The 24,454-nt window shown below is 34.2% G+C and overlaps 1 protein-coding gene across 1 annotated transcript in view; it reads left to right on the top strand.

Moving 5' to 3' along the window:
* The window catches only part of Mtbp (MDM2 binding protein), an 87,517-nt gene that overhangs the window by 39,931 nt on the left and 23,132 nt on the right, over positions 1-24,454 (top strand). Inside the window, exons 12-15 of the mRNA XM_047521550.1 lie at positions 8,612-8,785; positions 10,547-10,654; positions 17,912-18,073; positions 22,541-22,658. Coding sequence (XP_047377506.1) covers positions 8,612-8,785; positions 10,547-10,654; positions 17,912-18,073; positions 22,541-22,658 — 562 coding nt within the window. The remainder of the gene's footprint in view (positions 1-8,611; positions 8,786-10,546; positions 10,655-17,911; positions 18,074-22,540; positions 22,659-24,454) is intronic.

The following is a 24,454-nucleotide window of genomic DNA, read 5'->3' as shown; positions in this document are numbered from 1 at the left end:
GCGAAGAATTGGAAAGTAAATGAATATCCATCAACTCGTGAATACATAAAATTTGGGTTTTTTTTTTTCATACAGTTTAACACTCAGTAATAAAAGGGGAATGAAAAATTTGGGGTGACCTGAAAATATTATGCTGTTTATAGATAAAATTTATAGGTAAAGACAATATTCTGTATTGTTTGTTCATATATGGAATTTCTATGAAAGGCAAAAGTAGACTGCGAGATCAGTGGTTGCTTGAGGGCATGGGTAGGAAGGGAGATTGACCGCAAAGGTATGAGGGAAGTTTTCCAAAACTGGGTTATAGTGACAGATGGACAATTGTATCAACTCCCCTACTTTATTAAAGTTAACTATTAATATGTGCATATGTGTTATATAGATGTATATACATGTATGCATAAATTATACCTCATTAGGCTTTTTATTTTTTGTAAGAATCACTTAAAGTTCCTTTAACCTAAATGTAGAGTTCTGTTCCTTTTCCCAGTTAAGTATTCCTAATAACATTTACTCATTAGACTCACCCTGTTGGTGATCTTTTAAGTCAAGCTTGCATCCCACCTGAAAAATAAATCAATCCAAACATCTGGGATGAACCCAGAGCATCAATAATGTGTAAAAGCCCATTAAGTGATCCAAATGTGCAACCAAGACTGAGAACCTCTGCCCCCTGTGGTGCCCTGTTCAACCCTGGGTTAGAAAGTCAGTGCTACTGAAGAGAGTCCTGCAGGTAGTCTGGAGCAGAGGAAGGAGTTAGATCACTGCTTTAGGTAGTTAATGCCTCATCTGCAAAGCAGGATAATAACACTTGTTTAGTATATTTTAGACATGTTTGAATCAAATTGGTAATAGAGGTAAACACTTTGTAAACTCTGCAATAGCTTTTTGTTATTCTGCCCCATCTTACATGCTTTCTGTGTCTGCAGAACAATAAAGAAGTCATTGTTGTTCATAATAATGAGGAAGATGTTGAAATATCTTCTAAATAGCTTCTCTGTTCAATGTTGCTTTCAAATTGTACATTCTGCTGTATTGTAATGGAGAAGGAATGTGTACATTTTGTGATCCTAATGTTATGTTATTTGTTTAAAATTAGTCCTAGTAGAATCTATAAATCCTGCATTTTAAAACTTCACAGCAGAAGGCTTCATATAACTATTCAACAATATGGTCATTCTTAAAATCACTTTAGATTTCTTCTAGAATTTAGTCTCATTTTCTTTTGACAATCTCGGTGGCAACTAAGTTTCATGTTAAAGTTTTCAGAGGTTAGGCTGATGAAAAAGGTGGGGGATCAAATGAGACAATACATATTTTTGAAAATGCTTTATGAATATAAAGTAATTAGATTCTTTTTTTCTTATGCCTCTCCACCTGGCCCTAAAATCTTTTTCAAAAGTCTGTGTGGTGGTGCATGCTTATAATTCTAGCAACTCAGGAGATTAGTAGGTGGGAAAATCTTGAGTTCCAGGCCAGCCTGGGCAACTTAGCAAAACCCTGTCTGAAAAGAAGTAACAAGGACTTGGGATGCCGCTCAATGGTAAAACACCCTTGAATTTGGTTCCTATTGCTGGGGGGAAAAATGTTGGGTCTAAAATTGACCAATGATGTTGTCAAAAAGAGAGAGCTTCCTAAGATGCCTACATTGAACACTAGATATTTATTAGTATTTAATTTTTGGCATGATTATTAAAATAACCAATTATATTATATTGCCATTTCTTAAGTATATATATAATAATAATTATCAGTAAGTCAGAATATTCACTTAATTAGAATATCCTTTCCCTAGTTGGTGGATATTTTTATTTTTATTTACATCACATGCAGTATTAGTTCCCTTTCAGATTAATATGATTTTGTTTCCATATTGTTGAACTACTGAAATATTATAAAGCAAGGGTGTCAAAAGGTTGTAAAAGCCACTAAGAAAAAAATGGAAGAAATGGGAGGGTTGGATTTCGTCATAATTGAAGGGAGATCAGCAGAGTAGAGGGAAGGACCACGGGTAAGGAGCAAGGAGGAAAAGGGGAAATACTGGGAAATGATATTGGCCAAAGTATATTGTTGTATTGTGTGAATGTATGAATATGTAATGACAAATCCCTCCATTAGGTACAACTATAATGCACCAGTAAAAAATATGAAAAAAAGGAAACTAAGAAACCTATTATAGAGCTAAAAATTAAGAAGCAGGAATATCAGTGTTTTAAAAGCCACCAAGAAACTTACTGATGTAGAATATGAATTGATTATTTTTTTTGCTAATGAAATGCTAATAATTACAAACCTTCATTATAGTTTATATGTTAATTTGTAAACTTGGATGCAAATAAAGGACAATTGGTAGTTTCCACTTCTCCCATTTTATCTATAGTGTAACAAAAATGTATGAATGTTCTTGGTGAAGGAACATTCAAGCCAAACACTTCATTCTTAGTTGATAATGTAAATATAGCATTTGAAAATAAAAATTTTCTTTTATAATCTTTTTTCCTTATTTCTTGAGGATAAGTGATGAGAATTGAATAACTATGCTGATTTTAAATCTGTTTCTCTTTGTGGTATTTACATACACATTATTTAGTAAGTGTTCAGTTAACACTTGCCAAATCTGGAACAACACTTTTTAAGTGACTGCATAGTCCTTATGGTTAGGGAAGTTCTTTTAAGTAAATATTTTCTTTTGAGGAAAGTAAGATTATTACAATTGCAAGCCTCAGCATTTAAAAGACTAACAAAGATAATGGAGCTTAAATATAGAAAGAATGCCATAGATTGAAGAGACACACAGCTTGAGTTGGCAGAGTGCTAAGATGATAAATGAGTTAAGGTCATTGTATCTTTTGGTCGAGCTTAGTTTCAAATGAAACTGCTAACAGGTATATTTATATTAATAACCTTAATTAAATTTTCTATAATTGCTATTGGTGAATAGAATAAATGTCTCTTAAAATATAACTGAAAAAATTGTTATATACTTTATTATAATTGTTTGGGGATAGGCTTTACCTAAGGCTTGTTCATATTTGTGAAGTAAAGTGTTATAATAAAATGTCAGTATTGTTCTGTTCTTAGCATTGTTGGATGTGTGAATGTGTGAAATCACAATATCCTATAGACTGAATGAAAGACCTTGGATATGTTGTGTGGTCATCTACTGAAGAGGACTTTTGTTTTGTGAGCAGAACTTCACATTTCCAGGATAAAAATGAATGTTTTAAAAAAACAGCTTTAAACGTCATTGAGATAAAATTCACATATCATATTTTATATGCTTATTTAAAATATGCAATTTCACAGTTTTTATATAATCACAGTTTTGTACAGCAATCACTATGATCAATTTTCGGACGTTTACATATTGCCAGAAGGAAACCACAGACCAGTTAGCAGTATTTCCCCCATTCCTGCCACTTATCCCTCCCCTGCCCTACCCTCTTTCTGTCTGTGTGGATTTGACTATTTGGGGCATTTCCTTTTAAGTTAGCCATGTAAGTGTAGTTTTTAATGACTGACTGTTTTCACTTAGCATAGTGTTTTCAAAGTTCAACTATGTTGTAGCAAGTGCCAGTATTGTCTCCTTTCATTACTAAGTAATATTCCATTTTTTTTAGATATACCATGTTTTATTTATCCACTCATCAGTTTATTGACATTTGGACTGTTGAAGCTTTGGGGATTTTATGAATAATAATGCTGTGCATGTGGGGGCTGGAGAGATAGCTCAGTCGCTAGAGTGCTTGCCTTGCAAGCATGAGGCCATGGGTTCGATCCCCAGCACCACACACACACAAAAAAAGCTATGAATGTATATGTATAGATTTTAAATTGTTTTGAGTATAAATTAAGATGTGAACATGCTGAGTTTCCTTTTTTTTTTTTTTTTTTTAGTGTCATGAATAGAAGTTTAGGTTGGTTGAAATCTTTTTTAATGAAAATATTCATAACGACAGATTTCTTCCTAAGCATTCCTTTAGCTGTATTCTCTAAATTTTAGTGTATTGTATATTTGCTTACATTCATCCTAGGGTATTTTTAAATCGCTCTGTGATTTCTCCTTTGACCTATTTGTATTTAGTGCCATGTTTAATTTCCACATATTTGTTAATTTCCCAATTTTCTATTATTAGTTTCTAATTTCACTACATTATGATAGGAATACATACTTTTTCTCACTTTAGCCCTTTTAAGTTTATTGTACTTTTTCACTCCAGTATTTCCATCTGGTATTTTTTGTTAACTCTATTTTTTATAGTCTCTATTTGATGAGGTATTTTTCTTTAAGCATAGTTCCTTTAGTTCTTTGAACATATTTATAGTATTTGCCTTGAAGTCCTTGTTATAGCTGACATTTGGTCCCTTATCTCAGTTATTTTCTGTTGCCTGCTTTTTTCTCTCTATAGGTATCATACATTCCTATTTCTTTGTCTTATAACTTTTTTGATGAAAGTGGCATTTTAGGTCTTCCCACCCTTTTACTAGAATTGTTTTTGTTTGCTTGTTTGTTTGGTGAGTAGTTAGGCTCTTTTAATGAAATCTGTTTTTGACTTTGTTGTCTCTTTTCAGAGGGAATAGACATCAGTGGGGGCATATTTACCCTGGGAATAAGTGGTTTTTGCAGGTCTTTCACTTCTTTTCCTCGTCTCTTACTTGTCCTCGTCATTTGGACAAGCCTTCTCACCCAGCTGTTAGATTCTGCTGATTTCCAGTTTAGTGTTTTATTGGGGCTTACATAGCTCTGTAGACACTTAAATTGCTGATCCAGTTAACTTTGGATAATTTTTGAAGTTATTCTTTGCATTGGGTTCTGACTCCATGGTGACTCTTCTTAGCTGTCTGTTTCCCTGGTTCTCTCTAGTGAACCAGACCTTTGATTTTCTGCCCTGTGAGTGAGCTGGGGTGATGGCACTTTGGTACCCATTATTGTCAGTTTGCCTATCCTGGAGTAGAGCCTCTACCTTCAGCAGGGGCTGAGTGGAGGAAGGGAGTCCCTGAAATCTCATACCCTTCAAGAATGCAACCTCTTCAGCTTGGAATGGAGAAGCTGAGTGCTGACAGCTGGTCCCCTCCTCCCTCATGACACACTATTACCCTTGTTTGGAGCTAAAGACAAAAGGACACTCATCTTTTTGGCCATGCTTACTCTAATGGGATCTTCTGTCCAGCTGCACTCAGGGGAACAAGCTGGTCATGGTTAAAGTGCTATGGACTCACAATTTTTACCTAATCTTAGTTTTTTTCTTGAGGAAATCTTTCTTCATTTGCTATATGGTGAAATTTTGGGATAATTTCGCCAATTAAATTGCTGCAGAGTGGGTCTGCAGATATCCACATGCTTAAACTTAAGGGGAAAAGGGACATGGATACTTTTTATAAGAGGTAACTCTCACTAACCTAATGTATTGCTTTGAATTGGTATAATCAGTCAGGAGCAAATATAAATTACCCAGGGAGAATATTTGACTGCAAGGAAATGAGGCAAGGGCAAATTTGCAATGCATGAAAGCTTAGAGGAGCTAGTAAAGAAGATTGAAAAGGCATGATCAGAGTGGAGGTGGGGGTGGTATTCTAGGAGGGAAAGCCTTTCAGTAGACTCCATTGCCTAGGGAAAGAGCCAAACAAACCCATATTAAACATTCCCTAAAGTTGGGCCACAGTTGACTCTGGTAGTCTCTACTTATTTTGCAGTCCTTTCAGGTCTCTTCCTAGTCTTTGAGATCTCTTATATCTTGGCAGTTCTTTAGTTTTACACCATCGATTTGCAGTTCATTTTCCTTCTAAGCAGTATTCCAAGATGTCTTCACTTATCAGTACTCATACTATTATGTCACTTAAATTTATTACATGTACTATATTTTCTGTTCACTTACCATTATGGAATATAAGGATTATGTAGTCTTTTTCATGTTGTTTCAATCTCTCTCTCTCTCTTTTTTTTTTCCATCTTCACAAATCAGTTAACACTTATTGAATATTTACTATGTACTTAGTACCAAAGCTGTTAGGGCTGTGATGTAGCCCTTACAGTAAAAAAAAAAAAAAAACTTATAGTGTTGTGATTAATTTATTTCTCATTGTTACATATGACATTGCTTTCCACATTTTCTTCTTTTTCTTAATTCTTGACTCTAGCACTCTATTGATTGACCCAGGCATCTACTGTCATAATTCCTTAGAACTTTTTTTGTGAGAAACCCTTATCTTCACCACAGTAACTCACCTTTAGTGTCAATTCCCCCACCACCCCACCCCCTAATACTGGGGATTGAGCCCAGGGACACAGGGACTCTACCATCGAGCTACATCCCCAGTCCTATTTGTTTATTTATTTATTTAATTTAGAGACTGGATCTCACTAAGTTGCCCAGACTGACTCAAACTGCCAATTCTCTGGCCTCGGCCTCCTGAGTCACTGGGATTACAGGTGTGTACTGCCACATCCAGTTAACATCAGTTTTGATCTTGTTAGCTTTAATTTTTATATGCAGATGTGCATATGGCAATGTAAGAACTAACATTAATGATTTCATGGCAGTATATGCTACTCTGTTATCTACACAACTTTCATTTTTTAGTATAACCTGTAAGTAAATTAAATTTTGAGTGCTTATTTTTTGCATTTAGTTCTTTTTATTTGATCAAAGTCATGTATATAATTTAAAGTCAATTTTATTATCTCAGGTTATAAAAGATTTGAAGCAAGCAGTCAATGTTAATGGATATGGGATTAAAAATACTCTAAAATTAGACTGGTGGTAATGGTTGCATAACTGAATATACTGAAAAAAATGTTGAATTGTAGACTTCAAGTGAATTGTATCATACACACACATACACACACATACATCTCAAAAAATGTTTCTTTTTAAAAAAAAATACTTGCTCCTGTCACTTCCCTTTCCATTTCTTCTCCAGAAGCAATCATTTTCAACTCCAGATCTTAAGTTAATTGCTTATATTGTCACTGAAAGTTTTTACATGTAATATGTTTTCTGTTGACTTACCATTATGTATATAAAGATTGTAACCTTTCATTTCTTTGTCCTCACCATACCCTCACATTCTTCTTATTTTCCTTTCTTCCCAGGATGATCATAGAGTCATTTTATATTAGTATTCATTGCTTTCATTATTATGGTTATGTAATCACTATTCACAATCAGACCATGTAGCATAGTATCCTGTCAATCATATGTAAGAAACCTGTCTTCATGGACTGGATGGTTTTACCCTCTAGATTTGTTTTACCCATAGCTTTGTGGTGTGAGACTATCTTTTTATCATCATGGAGATTGATTATGAATCCTTTGTCCTCCTGTTTCTTCATTTACTGCTCCAATTTGTTAGAACATAATCTCTAGTATCTTCCTGTGAAAGAGAGCATAAGTGAAAAAATTTTAAGACTCTGTATGCCTAGAAATGTTTTATTCTACTCTCTTCTCTCATGTATTAGTTTTTATATATTTACAGTATTTTTAAAATCTCTATTCTCATTTAGTGAAATTTCAGAAGATAGTGAAAATAAATGATTTTGTCCGATTTGTAATTCTCTACAAAATGTATTCTACTTCTATTTTTACTTCCAAAGACTTCCTAGTTCTTCTTCAACCTTCAGTGTAACCCTCACTTAATTTGCTTTTAAAATATATTTGAAGCTGTCTTACTGACCTTGACATAACTAGCATGCCAGATTAATGAATGCTTTCTATTCCCTCTGTAAAATACATATGGATGCTCACTGCAAGAAGCAAAATACTATTATTCTTCAGTATAGTTTTCTCTTAGCCATGGAGATTCGTTCCAGGACCTTCACAGATACCAAAATCTAAGGGTCCTTAAGTCCCTTATGCAAATGGCCTAGTCTTTGTATGTAACATATACACATCCTCTCATATACTTTAAATCACCTCTAGATTACTTACAGCACATAATACAATATAAATACAACTGTTAATGTTGTTTTACTGTATACTTAGAGAATAATGGCAAGAACTACCAATGTAATTTATTTTTCCAGGTATTTTTAATCTGGTTGGTTAAATCTAGGGATACCGAATCTGTGAATGAAGGGGCAACTGTTCATCTATATACTTCTACTGTCACCATTTGAGTTGTGTGTGCTTGCAGAAGTCAGTTTATTCCACTTTATAGAAACAGAATCTGGGGGCTGGGGAGATAGCTGGGGCTGGGGAGATAGCTCAGTTGGTAGAGAGCTTGCCTTGCAAGCATAAGACCCTGGATTCAATCCCCAGAACCGCAAAAAAAAAAAAAAAAAAAAAACAATCTAGAAATAGAAAATCTGATATGGGTGTGGCCATATAAGAAAAATATTGTAGAACTCTGGTGAACCATATCAAAAGAATGAGTATGTAGTTTTAACTCGAAAACTAAAGGTTTATGTTTTGTATCATTTTTATGATTCTCTTCTTTCTAACAGCTTTTTAAACAGCTTTCTCAATTAAGTGAACAACTACTAGCCTCAAAAGTGTTGATTAACAGCTTGTTTTAAAGTCATGGAAACTTCACTACGTTCCTTTGGGTGTCATGCTTGCCACATTACATGTTGCATTTTTGCATACTTGCTGAGATTATTGTTTTTGTTTAGTTCCAGATGTTGAAGTAAAAGGAGAGTATTCTAGCTATTATCTCTTGGTACAAGGTAATGGCAGTAGAAAATGTAAAGCCACAATGCTTCACTCAGCCAACCAGATAAATGGCTTCTTTGCCCTCAGTTTAATCCATGGAAAGATGAAAACAAAGACAGAAGAAGCCAAATTGAGTAAGTGTTAACCTAAGTAGGAAAAAATATCTCTGCATTAGTTTGTATATAAATAGTTTGTGATTTTAAGTAGAAGAAATATTAGATATTTAATGACCTTATTTTTCTCAAATTCTTCACTGTTTACTTTTATTTTAATTATATTCTTACAATTTAAAGTGAAGAGAACTCATTCCTTTTACATTATACATAATAAAATTCAGTAGATCAGTCCTCAATTCCAAATAGGAAGTTTTTAGTCTACTTTAAACATATATTATTTATCTATAATTTATTTCTTATTTTCATTTACTTTCTCTCAGGCCTTTTCTATTTTTTTTGCCCATCTTCCTCTTTATTTTCCCCAAATTCTGTATTTTGGTTACCTATTACTGCATTACAAACTACTCTAAATTTAGCAAAAAAATACATCATATTATCTCTTGTGGTCTGGTGTGTTGAGTGGTTTCAGCTGTATGTTTCTGAGTTTCCCCATATGATTATAGTTGCATACAACTGGGGATTTAGTCATTTGAGAATCCCACAGGCATTGATGTCCAGGATGGCTTCCTTATCCCCATTTCTGGTACCTGGACTAGGATGGATGGTTATCTTTCCATGTTCCCTTCTCCACAGCCAGCTTGGACTTCCTTACAGCATCATGTTCTCAGAATAGTCTGACTTCTTATATAGTTGCTGACTTCTCTTAAAGAAGTCCTTCTAAGAAACTGCAGGGTCTTCTGTGACCTAGCATCAAAGTCATTCAGTGACACTTTGACCATTGGTTATCTAGGATGGCAATTTTGTTAATTACCAACCCCAAGGATAGACTCCCATGGTATGGAGAATAGCAAAGATCATCAATATGCCAACCACCAGGAATAGGAATAGGAGTAAGGAATGTAAATGCTTCTGACCACTGCATTTTGAGCTACTGTTTAGGTCCCCCATGTCCTGTTAATCAGTTTGTCTTAGTCTGTGAGATAGAATATGCTTATGTGTAAGTTATGCAAAGTGAGTATATTATTTACCAATAGGCAGCAAAGGATAGAAGAAGCCTAGGATCTACTGTGAGGTGGTCCCTCAGGGCTTAAGAAAGCTACGTGGGGTAGTTGAAGTCTTGACTGCATGTGTCCTTCCTTGTAACACAGCTAAGGGACCCTGAAAGGCAACAGACCCTGGGGTATGTACTTCAGGGTCCATGTGACTCACTGGGTAAAACTCTGAAGGGCATCTGCTTTGTAAGAGAGAGGGGAACAAAGCCTGAGCTGTCTTGGACATTCTTGCCTATCTCAAACATTCCCAGCATGTTCCACAGTTACTTTGAGGACTGTAGGCAGGAAGATAAGGAGAAGAAACTGTGTCAGCCTAGACAACCCTGGGACCATCATGCATAGGTGAAGCCCAGATTCACTGTAGAAGGGACTGCACAAGGAGGAATAACAGGGTGTGGTTTGTTGTGGGGAGGACTGGGGGTGCTGTCTTCAGAGACTAGGGACCATACTTCATCTATTTTATGAGTAGGCAGAAGAAAATAATGATGTAGGGAATGCTACTCTGGTTCCTAAAATCTCCCAAAGAATTAAGAATCAGTTTTAAATCAAAGTTTAAAATGCAAAACTATCTAGTATACTTAATTTCTCCTGCTTAATTGTTATTTTGAACTGTGTAAGACTGAGAGGGTGATTAGCTTTATTAAAAAATCTTTTCCTAATACGTTTCCTAGGAACTGAATATTAATTAATACAGTATCTTCAATGTTGACTCTTTTCTGTTTCCCAGGCTTTCCTTTTGACTTATTATCGCTTCCACATTTTTCTGGGGAACAGGTTGTACAGAGAGAGAAACAGTTAGCTAATGTGCAAGTTTTGGCTTTGAAAGAATGCCTGAGTAAGTAAAAATTTTTACTTTTCATTGTACTGTAAGAATGTTCATTATGTTTAGACATAAGCTTTATATATTCGTATACTTTGATATACTCTGTTTTATATACTTTGTCTTTTAGGTATAAGACTCATTTGTAAGACTATTCTTGTAGGCAATGTAGAATAGAAGAGGTCTGCAACTTTTATTTTCATCAGATCAGAAAATTGCTATTATTTGTACATCACTGTTAATGTTTTAAAAATGTTTGCTAAATAAATTTTGTATTTTAAAATTTGGTTTTAATTATAAGAAAAGATACAGAAGTTTATTCTTGTTTATATAGATGTGTGTGTGTATATATTATATATTTTTGAAATGGAATGGAGACTACAAGTAGAAGAAAATGCAATTTCAGAGAAATTAATAATTTAACTCGAGCATTGATTCTGACTTTAATCATGACTGTCAATACCTAAACACATTTCACATACTGAATGAAGTTGGTGTTACAGATTTTCCTTATTCAGGAAATTAACACTTTTTCATGAATCATAATTTAAAGAGTTTTCTATTATTGTTAACTTGGTTATTAGTATTTTTGATAAATACTAAGCATGCATTATTGCCTAACATGAACTTATTTTAAGAAAATCATTGATATATAATTTCTAAGAAATTTATTAAAATCATGACTGCCTTAATTATAGAAAAATATTAGATTATGTATGTTATAAAATCAAAATTATCATTATTTTGTTTAAAACATTTTTAAAATATCTTAAGTTCTGTAGCCTGTTTATTCACTAGAAGATAATTTTAAAATATGTAGTTTCAATTATTTATGTAAGGATTTCAAACCTTTTCAGTTGTATAATGTCAAGGTCATTGTATATTGACTTTTTTTTTTTAAACCAAGAAAAGGTTTGTTCAAGGAAAACAATTAAGAAGGCAAATACATTTCAATAAAAGGTTGTATATGCTAAAATATAGAAAAATATATATTGAAAAACCAGTTTGTGACAGTAAAATGTCAGACTTCAGCTGACAGTGTTAGTTCACTTTGTGACTTTGTTCTATTGCTGCCAGGCCCTCTGCAGGCCCTGATTTCCTTGCTGTAACCAGCGTGCAGCTTTTTATACTCAGCTTTTTTAGCATCTCTGCTCTTATATCTTCACTTCTCATCTTTAACTCTCCCAACCAAGAGTGGAACACATCTCCTTTAGAGATGGAGAAGAGTGAATACAGGAGGCCTGGAAGAGGAAGGAGATACTGACTGCTAGGCTAGGCTGTGCCTATGGGTGTGAGTGAAAGTTCCAAGGTGGGAGGGTGGTTGGGGATGAGGGTATGGGAGTGCTAAACAAATGTGCAGCTGTAAGAGCGCCACAGCAGTGGGCAGAGGACAGGTAGAGGACCTAAAATTGAAGAAAGCCTTAGAGCTAGTAATTGCTGGAGAAACCAGCTTTGGGAATATCCATGGAATGGCCAGTTTGCAATCTGAAACATTAAATCTTTGTTCAGATTAATGTTCCACTTAATCCATATATGATGAAAATACTGAATAAATCTCTTCTCTACCCAGAAAATTAATATTGGATTAAAACTTTGGTAACTAAGGTAACAAAGATGCATCTGTGTAGAATTCCTGCATTTTAAAATAAGGCAGAGGAAAATGACAGCAAACAGTTTTCAGTGTAAGCATGGCATGTCTGAGTATCTACTTCAGTGATTTTCAAATAAGTGAAATGTGAAGACAAGTGTTTAAACTGATGTAGTTAATTCATTTGTACTGATGAAATCTAAAGAATGTAATAGAAACCATTTTCTCTGGAAAAAAATCTAGAGTTTGATTTGATTAAAAAATGTAGACTTTGCAGAGAAACAAAACTTGCTTGGAAAGATTCCCTCAAAATTATTAACAAAACAGAGTAAACATTACTATCTTTTCATTATTTTTCATACTGATATTAAATTTTAAAAATAACCAAAAAACCAAAAATCAGCCAGAAAAGGTTCCACAAAAGTGCAGTCAGTATGTTACTACTGAGGCACATTTTTTTTAAATGGCACAAAAATCAAATAAGATTTGTTGCAGCTTAATATTTTAAAATAAGTTATCATTTATGTTACATATATTGCATATTATGTTTAATACTATAGTATAAGAAATGATATAAACTTATAGTTTTATAATTTATATTTTTGTAATTTATAACTTTTTGTACAGGGAAGGATATTTAATACTATCTTGTCTTAGTAATTCTTCAATAAAAGTTTAAGACTGCTTGAAGAGTTTTTAAATAAGAGACTGTTCGGTATGATGCAAAATAAATATTGAAGTAGCAATATTATAATTTTGGTCTAGTATTACAGTCATTACGAAGCTTCACACATCTTTTTAAAATTTACAGAACCCAGTACAAACCTGATAGGTTCTCATTCTGCTGATACTTGTAGATATTCTGCATTTCACTTTAATAATTAATTAGTTTTTAGGAATAAGGCATTCTTTTGCTTATTCATTTTTAGATTTTAGTATTTTTCTCCCAAATATTTCCTTTCCAATTATACAGACTCATTTATGTAGAGATTATTTTTGCCTTCAAGATTATCCTGCTTTTCATTAAGGTCAATATGAAATCTGACTCCGCTGTCCAAATTATTGTATCATTGATAGTTTTAATAAGTAGAGGTCAGGGTACTTTGAGTATTTTTTAGCTATACTGACATGTTGGGGTTTATTTCTGAAGTACATTATCTTTTCTTGATAGATTTTGTTTTAGAATGACTTCCAGAAGATTGTGCAGAAATTCAAAAACAATGGAGCATTTTATTCTAAGAAGGTGTAATAGAAACAACATCTTACAATGTTACTTTTACCAATACTAATATTCTTGACTATGGAAACCTGTGTTACTTTTCTTGGGTCAAATCTGGAAGGACCTTGCCAGTGTCCATGTTGGTGAGGTAGGATTTTATGGAGGTGTACATCATAAAGTTGAGACTCTTAAGATGGAACCTTGAGACTGGTTGCTTCTTTCCCAGGGGACTGTCTTGCCTTGTTAATATTCTTTCCTCACTTACTGTGGATAGTGTGTTTTAATCCTGTGTCTCAAGGCACAGCATAGTGCTTTAGAGGCAGTAGGTTCTCAAAAAATGTTTGTTGAATTGAATTCTTTATGAATTTATAGGTGACCATTTTATCATAGAAGAAAATTTTATTAGTTTGGAAGTGTTTAAAGATGCAATTTTTTGTCAAAGTAATACATGGATATAATTTGAAAATTCAGATGATACTGAAAAATTTCAAATAGAAAACAGCAATTCCTTCCCCATTCCTTCTCATCTTTCAACTTCTGTATTCATCCATATTTATCCTCTTTCCTTCCATCTGGTTCTCCTGACAGTTTATTTCTGTTTTCTGAACAATGGACGTATACTACTCTTTCTTGATTTACCAGATTTAGCCATTGTTGTAACAATTAACTATGCTTCATAGATTTAGTGTTTCCATGTTAATTTCCCTTTCTCTTGTAGTGACCCCTTACAGTGAAGTCCTGAATTTTTTCCAAATCAGTGGTTAATTTAACATTATCATAACTGTATAAATAAGTTTACTGCTGAGCCAGGTAATACATGATGACAACCAAATCACCTGTGTTAGTCTGCTTTGCATTGTTGTGACCAATATACCCAATAAGAACAACTCAGAGGAGGAAGTTTACTTTGACTCATGGTGTCAGAGGTTGAGTTCATGATTGGCTCACTCCATTGCTCTGGGCCCAAGTTGAGACAGCACATCATGGCAGAAAGACCTGGCAGAAGAAAGTTGCTCAGCTCCTGGTAGCCAGGAAGCAGAGGAACCTTGAGCATTAGGAGTCAGGGATGCTATAACCCCCAAGGGCAAGCCCCCAGAGACCTGTATCCTCCAACCACACCCTTCCTGCCCATAGTTACTACCCATTAATCCATTTAGATAATTAATTCATTCAAGTAGATAATCATTTCACCTCTGAACATTCCTGCATTGTTTCACACATGAGCTTATGGGGGAACACCTCATATCTAAACCATAGCATTCACCTTATTTTAATTAAACTACTCTTGTGTACAGACAAAATATTAGGTTTTTCTGCAGGCTCCCACGTTTCTGCCACACTTTTAACATTAACCTTCATTGTTGATCAAATATATCAGTTCTCTTTTATTTCTCTATTAATGCTTTTTGGGAGTGCTTCATATTTTGCTTAACCATCATCTTAGGTCTTAATTCTGACTTCTTGGAGATTGCTTGCTTAGATCTTCTGACACTTGCTTAGATCTTTTGATATCTTGGAGATTTTTCTTTCCATTTTTGGATTTTTTTTTTTTTTACCACTTCTTTTTCTCCCTTAGATTATTCTCATTTTGATGAAGTATGTCTTCTAGGAACTTCTTGAGTAAAAGTTGATGATGTGTAAAAATTTTAATTCTTCCATTTATGAAAGTTTCTTTGCTTAATTGGCAATCCATTTAGAATTTGAGGTTGAAACTCATTTATCCTCAAGTTTGAAGACATTGCTCCATTACAATCTGCTTTTCTGTGTTCTTGTTGAGAAATCAAATACCCTTCTTACTTTTTGCAGTGATCTTGTTTGTTTTTTTTGTTTTGTTTTGTTTTGTTTTTTCTTTTTACCTGCTTCCTGAAAGCTTTATTCTGAATCATGGTGTATCTCCCACTATTCACCCCATCCCATTTATTAAGCCATGAACCCCATAGGCCGTTTCAACAGAAGATTCACATCCTTAAGTCTGAAAATTTTTACTCACTTATCTTTTTTATTATTTTCTTCCTCCTAGTTTCTTTTGTTTTTCTCTCTAGAACTCTTATTTGTTATATACTGAATTTTCTGGACAGGATGCTTAATTTTTATAACTGCTTCCATATTATCTTTTTGTTTTGGTTTCTGAGGAACATCTTCCATTTCATTTTATAGCTCTTTGTTGGAGGTTAAAATTTTTAGCTCTTATCTGTTTAATTATAGATGTCCTTTCTTGTTCATTGATTTTCTTTTATCAAACCAAGTACTTGTTTCAGTATCTTCTCTTGTTTCTACAGGAATATTAATTAGCACAGATTTTCTTTTGTTTTCTTCAATATTTCTTTGTCCCTATAGAGCTCCTTTTCTTCTCTTTGTTTGCTTTAAATTTCATACTGGCCTTCAGTAATACTTTCTTCCTTTCCCAAAGTTGGAACCAATACAGAAAAAGACAAAATATACAGATGGAGATAACTTATAGGTGAAAATGATATGGTACTTTGGAGTTATGGCCAGGAAGACTTTCTCATACATATATCCAGAGTCAGCCTTGAATAGCTGTAGGCTAGGCAAATACAGACCAGCCCTGCAAGGGAAGTGTCTTAGTCAGCTTTTGAGTCATTATGATGCAGTATACCTGACCATGAACAAGGAAAAGGAGGAAAAGTTTATTTTGGCTCACAGTTTCAGAGGTTCAGTCCATAACCAACTCCATAGCTCTGGACCTGAGGTAAGGCAGAATATCATGGCAGAAGGACATGGCAGAGGAAAGTAGTTCAGAACATGACAACAAAGAACCAAAGACAAAATATAAACCAAGGACGAATTATAAACCTCAAAATCATGCCCCCTCCTTCTTGGCCTACCTCCTCCAGCCACATCCTACCTGTTACAGTACTACCCAGTTAATCCATATCATGGATTAATCCATTGATTAGGTTTCATCTCTCATAATATAATCATTTTACCTCTGCATATACTTGTGTTGTCTCACATATGAACTTCTGGGGGCACCTCATATTCAAACCATAATAGGAAAGTACTTTGCCATACCATAGAGAGCATGAATCCTAAAAACCAGTGAGCTCTGGTGAAAGTCAAAGAGGGAGTATTGACCAAAACATGCCTGGTTCATGATTAACTCATTGAATTGATGGAGGGAGACGTGAGCTGAAAGTTTTACTGAGTTAAAGTCCTTACATGTATAAACATGGGGCCTGGGAAATGGAGAAAGCCCCTCTCCTCGCAAAACCTTCCCTCAGATGTCTGTTGATTCTTTTCCATCATGCTTTTTTAAATTGAAAATTTTATTGGCCTCTGTCTAATGTAATCTCTGGCAGACTTAACTGGAGAGTGATAGGGTGAACATTTTATCAATCTTGCCCCTACACCAATATTAGTAACTGGAGCTCTTTTCTCTGAAGATGTTCAGTTTTTCAAAGGCGAATCCTCTTATCTTTCTAATGGGGTGTTGTAGCTACTAGCAGCAGTGCTGTATAGAATTTTATTTATTTTCTTAGTTTTAACCCATTTTGACACTATCTTTCAGTATGCCTAATGTTCCATAGTCTGGGACTTAAAAAAAAAAAAAAAAAAAAAGAAAGCAACCACCTGCACTGGAGCAAGCTTGTAATCCCAACAACTCAGGAGGCTGAGGCAGGAGGATTTCAAGTTCAAAGCTAGCCTCAGCAACTTAGCAAGGCCTTAAGCAACTTAGTGAGACCCTGTTTCAAAATAAAGGGACTGGGGATATTGCTCAGTTGTTAAGCACCCTTGGGTTCATTCCCTGGGGGAACCCAAGGATGCTTACCTGCTACTCCCCCTAAAATCAAAGCAGAGTTACCTGGCTCTGAGGGTTGGAGGAATAGCGGGGTGGTGCTGGGCTCTGACTGCTCTCCATATATCCAGTCCTGCTACACGCACACCTCACCACCATCTGCCTCATATTCCTTGGTGGGGTCTCTTTTCAGGAACCCAAGTCCCCTCTTCTGCTCTGCTGACTCAGTTACCTTTCCACTGTCATTTTCGTCTTCCAAGTTTGTTTAGAAGTGTCATTTGTTTCTTTTATTATCTCTTTGTATTCCTTGGTTATGTTTTTAGGTTTGAAAAGGTCAGGAAATAGAAGTGGCCAAGCTCCCATACTTAACCGAAGGTCAACAAGTTTTATTTTCACATAAATATCAACATAGGCCATTTTTAATGTTCTGTAATATTTCTGAAAACTTTTGTAAACTTGCCTTTATTGTTCTATCAATTTTTGGTGTTACCCATTTACTCTGGTTCTCTTTATCTCACATAACTAGGAATTCTACCATTATCTGCTATTCTACCATTATCTGCAAATACAATTAAAAAGAAAGGATGATTTATTGGAGAAATTAATTTGTTTGACTTTTGAAAACATTTTCCATAAAGGACTAGTACATGGACTCCAGAGAGGCGTAGACAAAAGTCATATGGTTAATTATATTGATTTGTCTTACAGAAAGGAGAAAGTTGGCAAAGCAGCCTGAAGCAGTTTCTGCTGATGAACTCAAAAGTCTATTAGTACTCACGAGGGAACGCTTTTTACATCATTTTGATGCTCTTATTCCTAAAACAGTCCTAAGGCAGACTGACAAAATTAAAACCTCCAATATGTTAAATGGTAAGTTTTTTGTTATACTTTACTCTTTTTTGTGTATAGTGTCTGTAGTAGCTATTATTTATTATTAAAACTTAAAAGATGTATTGGTCAAGTCAAAATGTATTTTATAAATTTAAATAATGGTATATATTTATACATTTATGTCCATATGACTTAAATATCATAAACTTTTTTGTAACATCTTTTATTGAGTAGAGGGAGAAGATCCTTGTTAGTTTTACTGAACTGCTAGAGTTCTATAACAGGATTTCTCTTAAGCTATATTTTCAGAAAGTGAAGAAAGTAAAATCTACATGTTGAATTTACAGAAATAAAACTACACATGTAACAATGCTTCACATTTTCCATTCACTAAGGCTGGAGTAGTTACAAACTTATTGAAGGAGCACCAAACCACTTCTATGTTAAACTGAATTGCTGTCTGTTTTCTTGGATTCTGTTGTGATGAATTTGAATAGAATGAAGCTTTTCAATATCCAGAAAGAAAGAGTTTGAAGATGGCCTGACACAGTATTAAATTTAGAGGACATTTTTGTTTGTATTCTGTGAAAATCATTTTGATTACTTTGGTTAATGAGAAAATGATCACAGAATCAAGTTAGCAATAATGTTTGTTGAATGCCTTTTCTGTTTGATACCATGAAGGGACACAAAGTGAAAATCCTGAAAATCTGGAATTACAGTTGAATTGGAAAACTAAATATAAAAAACAGCAGATAGTATGATTTTTTAAAAAAATACCTTTATAAAAATCTTTATTTATTTATTTTTATGTGGTGCTAAGGATTGAAACCAATGCCGCACACGTGCTAGGCAAGTGCTCTACTACTGAGCCACAACCCCAGCCCCCAGTTAGTGCCATGTTGAAGAGCACAGACTCTGTCAGGGTTCAAGTCTCAGATTTGTCACTTGTTTGCTGAATATCTTTGGACAAATTATTTAACCTCTATGCCTTTGTTTCCTCATGCTTAACATGGGAATAATAATATAGCTTACTATCTAGAGTTCCTGTGTGGATTAAATGAATTGATTCATATAAAACAGAGCACAGTAAGTGTCCAAAGAATGTTAGTGTTATTTATATTATTGTCATTGTTCCACATCAGTACCAGACTTAAATATCAGCACGGAGTAATCAGAAGAGTGCTGGAGACATTATGTTTTCTTGTAAGTGGAGGATGTGTTAAGTAAATAAGAGCATGACTTCACAGATGCAGCATGGACTTTGGAGCAAGCTGAGTGGTTGAGTGAGCTAGGCAGTGTCCCTGCTGTGTGACTGTGGGCATGTTTCCTGACCTCTTTGGGCTTCATTTTATCTTTAAGTGAGGGATGACACATGTTGTTGTAAAGATTAAATTAATTATTTGTGAATTGTCTGGTGTGAACTAAGTGCTGTGTCTTTGTTGGTTGAGTGAATCAATGTGAATGTAATCATACAACGCTTGTTAGGAGTTCAGGACTTGATGGAGCTCTCAATCTAGACTGAGGAGAAGGTAGGACTTTCTATGCTGCTATGCAGCAGCATACCAGTCATGGAGGTAAGAAAAGGGAAACTGAGAGAGGTTACCCAAGTATTTTCAAAGGTGCTAACTAAGTAAGGTTTGAAAGTTAGGAGATGTAAGAAGTAATTGCTAGGGCTTATAAAATAAGTTTAGGGCAATATATCTTAAAGTTACTTGTACAGAGCCAAGCGCTAGGATACAACGCCGAGCTATAGGAGTGCTTGTCCTCAAAAGGAGTCAGATTATGTCACTCCTTTGCTCAGATCTTTTTAATGACTTCCATTTTCTAGGAATGTATTGCCCTTAGTATGGCCCATAAAATCCTAAAATCGTATCTGGCCTCGTGCTCACTCTAGCCCTCCAGTGTCCCATCCATTTCGTGCCTACCACAGGCTTCTGTTCCTTAGATGTGTTACATTACCTTCCAGATACACAGTGCCTCTGCCTGCAACATTTTCTCCCAACTTTTCCCTGATTAACTACTAGTCATTCTTCAAATATCCATTTAAATGTCATTTTCTCAAAGAAATTTTTCTGGACTTTGCTCAATTCAAGTTGTTTTCCGATGTTCTCATTTTTCCTTCCAATTATTTTAGCATTATATTTTATTTATGGAATTACTATTAATATTTACCTTCTCTCTGAACTGTTCTCTGAGGGTGAAAAGTGTACCTATTCTCTCTCTAGTATCCCCTGAACCTGACAGAGTGTTGGCCCACAGGTGTAGGAGCTCCCCCAAATACTTGAACAAATGAAAGAAACACTAAAGATTTCCAGAACATGAACTGAAATTTGATAGACTATACATTTGAACATGACTTGTAGTATTCTCATAGCTTTGATTTGAATGAATCTACATTATATATAGAAACAAGTAAGACCAACAATTATGTTTCATATTTGACCCATTATTGCAACCATACACATAAGTTGGTAGGGTTATTTGATCTGCTTATTATTTTAAAAAACTCTAGCATGTATAACAAGTGACAGGTTATTAAGTTAAAAATACCTCACTCTAACTATCTTGTTTACTGTTGTCACAAAGTTGTTAATGACTTTCACAGAGCCAAATGCATTGCCTCAACTCATAGTACAATGACTCTCTTCTTTACCTGGGACCACTGGGACATCTAAAAGCACTGCATAAATGAGTTTGCTAGGTAATTATGTAAGATAATAACTTCATTGTTTTAAACAGCCTGTATTTATAATTCTTGCTTTGACAAACAGGTTATATCAATTATACTCTAACCTTTTCTCTGCTTTTCATTCACATTTGGGCATATAAGATTATCATGACTTGTATTCATTAACCACATATTGTTATCAGTGGCATTACTTTGTACTCTCTGTGATTTGTGATTTTGTAGGTCATTTTCCCATATTTTCCTTTTGTATTGATTCTATTTCTGTTTCTCCTATAAAATAAGATACTTTGTTTTAAAAAGTCTTATTGGTTTCTCAGAGATCTTTTTTGGTGATTTGTATGACATGGTGTCCTGACTATCACATAAATAAAATATTGTGCTTTATTTTAATGTAAGAATTGTATTGAGTTATTCCTCAAAAGACATGACTATTATGGATGTCCACCCATTCTTAAATATTTAACCTATGTCATTTATATTTATTAGATTGTATTTTCCAAGTTAATAATTAATTGCATTGTAATATTTAGGGACAATTTAATGACTTTTTTAAAGATGGCTTGCATTCTTTTATGAACTCAGCATGCAACTCTGCAGAACTGCTATTGATTTTCATTCTTTATACTTTATACTTCCATTAAGAAGTATGTTATTTCATTGTTATGCTCATTACTCTATAAAATAGTATTTCACCATCTTTATTAAGAAATGGAAAGTGGTGTATTTAGATGGTGTTTGTGAGGGCATTTCAATATAAGTGTTGGAAATGTTTTAAACTTCAAGCTTAAATAGTTTAATAAGCAAAAGGAAAAGTATTCAATTGGTTTCCATTTTCATTCCTTAAAAATTGTTTAAAATTCATGTACCAAATCATTATTTTATGACTTCCCCAAAATATCAAATGAATATATCTATCAGCATTGGTGGCTAAATACCTAATGTCCAATAAGTTCCATTCAGTTTATTAGAATAATGTGTAGTAGTTAAAGGTAGCAGATAGTTTAAACCCCCCCCCAGAATAGTACAATTAGTAATTTTGCCAGTGTTAAAATAATTTGGATGAACTAATAATTTCTGATGAGAACAGAAGCTGACCCTCTTGGTTTTCTTTGAGTCTTGATGCAGTTCAGTGCAGCATACTAGCTAGAAAGGCAAACACACCTTTTACCTACATTTTATAAGTAGGAAAATAGCATTTAACGTTAGTGATTTGAGGATATGTTTGGTGAAGCATCTTATATTAACAGATAAGCGAGAACTATTTCCAAATAACCTTTACCTGAGAACATCATAAATTACTTATTTTATTATTGTACTTTTGAGAATAAGATGATCTCTTTTTAAAAGATAAGGAATTTTTCAGTCTGTGTACTAATCCTGAATTTAGTATGAAAATCACTTAGTACATCTAGTGCGTTCTTTACAGTTTCCTGTAAAGTTTCACTTTGAGCTAATTTCACTAAAAATAGCATTATTTTGCCTTTTTTCCTTAAGCATCCTAATAGTGCTAATTCATTTTCTGAATCCTAGCTCATAACTTTGAATTTTGAGGAGATATTTTATTTTCATCTCTAGCAAACCTCAGCAAACTTCTCTATGGCACTTTCTACAGTTCAGGATAAATGCCCAATGTAAGTACTGTCTAACCCAGCCTGCCTTTACACATACACAGATTTATGTATGCATTCATATATGCATATGCCTACAAATGTGTGTATTGCAAAATTTATCCATGTTTACAGGTGTGCATGTGTGTAGCAAATTTCAATATGGTAATGCTTTTTTAGTACTTATGTGTAACTCTTTCTCTTTAGCTGCCTGTCCAGTAGAACCTGATTCTTCAAGTCTAATGGAAGCCAATTGTCTGGAATGGCCAGAAAGGCATGTTCTTCACAATTTAGAAACTTTTGAAAAAGCTAAGCAAAAAATGAGGTAATATTTGAGTTTATAGTAAAGCATGCTCTAACTTAATATTTTTAAATGAACTTTTTTATTAATCCTTTAATATTTTTATGACATATAGGTACTTTATAGTTTTATTATAAAAGAACATGTGTGCTGGGTGTGGTGGCACATGCCACCGACGTGTAATCCCAGTGGCTAGGTAGGCTGAGGCAGGAGGGTGCATGAGTTCAAAACCAGTCTCAGCAGTGTAGTGAGGCCCCCAAGCACCTCAGTGAGACCCTGTCTGTAAATAAAATACAAAAAAGGACTGGAGATGTGGCTCAATGGTTAAACACCCCTGTGTTCAATCCCTATCAAAAATAATTAAGTAAATAAATAAATAAATAATAAAAGAACACATGCTTTCTATAGGTAGATAGATAATCAGCAGAATAATATATCAGTTAAAAGGGAAATGTTCTTTCTCTGCCTTCTATTTGAGCATGTTAGGTATTGAGTATTTTGATACATAGCTCTCCAGACCATCTTCTATAAGCACATGAATATGAATACATAAAGAAAATTTAACACAGGAGCATTGAAACAGAAGTAAAATGAATGGAAAATGCAGTAGAACTATTCTCCTCATTTGAGCTGTTCCTTTTTATGTTCATTTATATTCACATAGTGGTACTAATTCCAGGAGGCAGGGAGAGCTCTCATTTGAAGTGCACCTAACACATCTTTCTGCCCCAACTCCTGAAATCTATTTGCCACAAAAGAGCCAATTTTTCACAAAATCATATTCTATCAGTTTTTAATGTAAAATCTTCCAAAAGCTAGCCAATGTATTTAGTAATAAAATCCAAACTCTGTATGATGATCTATTTGGTCCTGTACAACTGAATGTGCTTCACCAATTATCCACCAGATGCACTTTGTAGTCTTAGAGAAAACTGATCTCAAACTTAAGTAGTGAGGAACAAATTTGGATATATTTTGATGGTAAGCTGAAAAATAAAAACTTCCTATGATGGATTGGTTATGGAGAGGAAAAGAAGCATTCAAGATAATCTAGATTTCTAGCTTTAACAACACAGAGTGATATTCTCATATATAAGTTTGGGGAGCTGGATAAGGAGTTGAGGTAAGGAGAGCTTTGGGGAGAAAAAAATCAATTTGATCGATGAATTATCCAGGTGAAAATATTAGGTAGACTGCAGGAGAAATGTGAACTCAGTTTGGAGTTATCATCAGGAGTTTTAAAATACATGATAGTAGATGAAGTCACTTGGTGAGATCATGAGGAGAAAAGAAATAGGGCCTAAGACCATTCCCTGAGGATCTCTGGTGTTTACAGTTTAGGAAAAAGATTGCAGCGAAAGAAGAGTGAGAAAAGAACAGGTTACTCAATTTTTTGCCACCAGTTTTAGGTGATGTCTTTTAATTTTCCAATATAAAGATAAAATTAATGTACCAATTTTCCTCCCTTTTTATCCTCCTATCTATAAACCTTGTTTATTTTCAGTGAATAATTCTTTTCCCTCTTAAAGCTGTTTTTCTTTTTCCTCTCTGACTACCCATTCTAACTTGGCCTGACCTTTTTTATCCACACAACTGTTATCCTGAGATTTCTTTTGATCATGTTACTAGATAAGTTCCTTATTTATTTATTTTTAGGATCTCATATCTTAAAGAGAAGTCTTATGTCAGATCAGTTTCTGTTCCTTAGCAGGTATTTGATTTTGTCCCTATAACCTTTATTAATTTATTTATTTTCTTTGGTGTTTTGAAATTGGTGAGGAGTGTTTTGCTCAAGATTTCTCTTTTTTAGCTCTCATGAG

Source organism: Sciurus carolinensis, chromosome 1, assembly GCF_902686445.1.
Source record: "Sciurus carolinensis chromosome 1, mSciCar1.2, whole genome shotgun sequence".
Taxonomy (NCBI): domain Eukaryota; kingdom Metazoa; phylum Chordata; class Mammalia; order Rodentia; family Sciuridae; genus Sciurus; species Sciurus carolinensis.
Note: the sequence above shows the minus strand (reverse complement) of the source record. Positions and strands in the feature narration are given on the sequence as shown.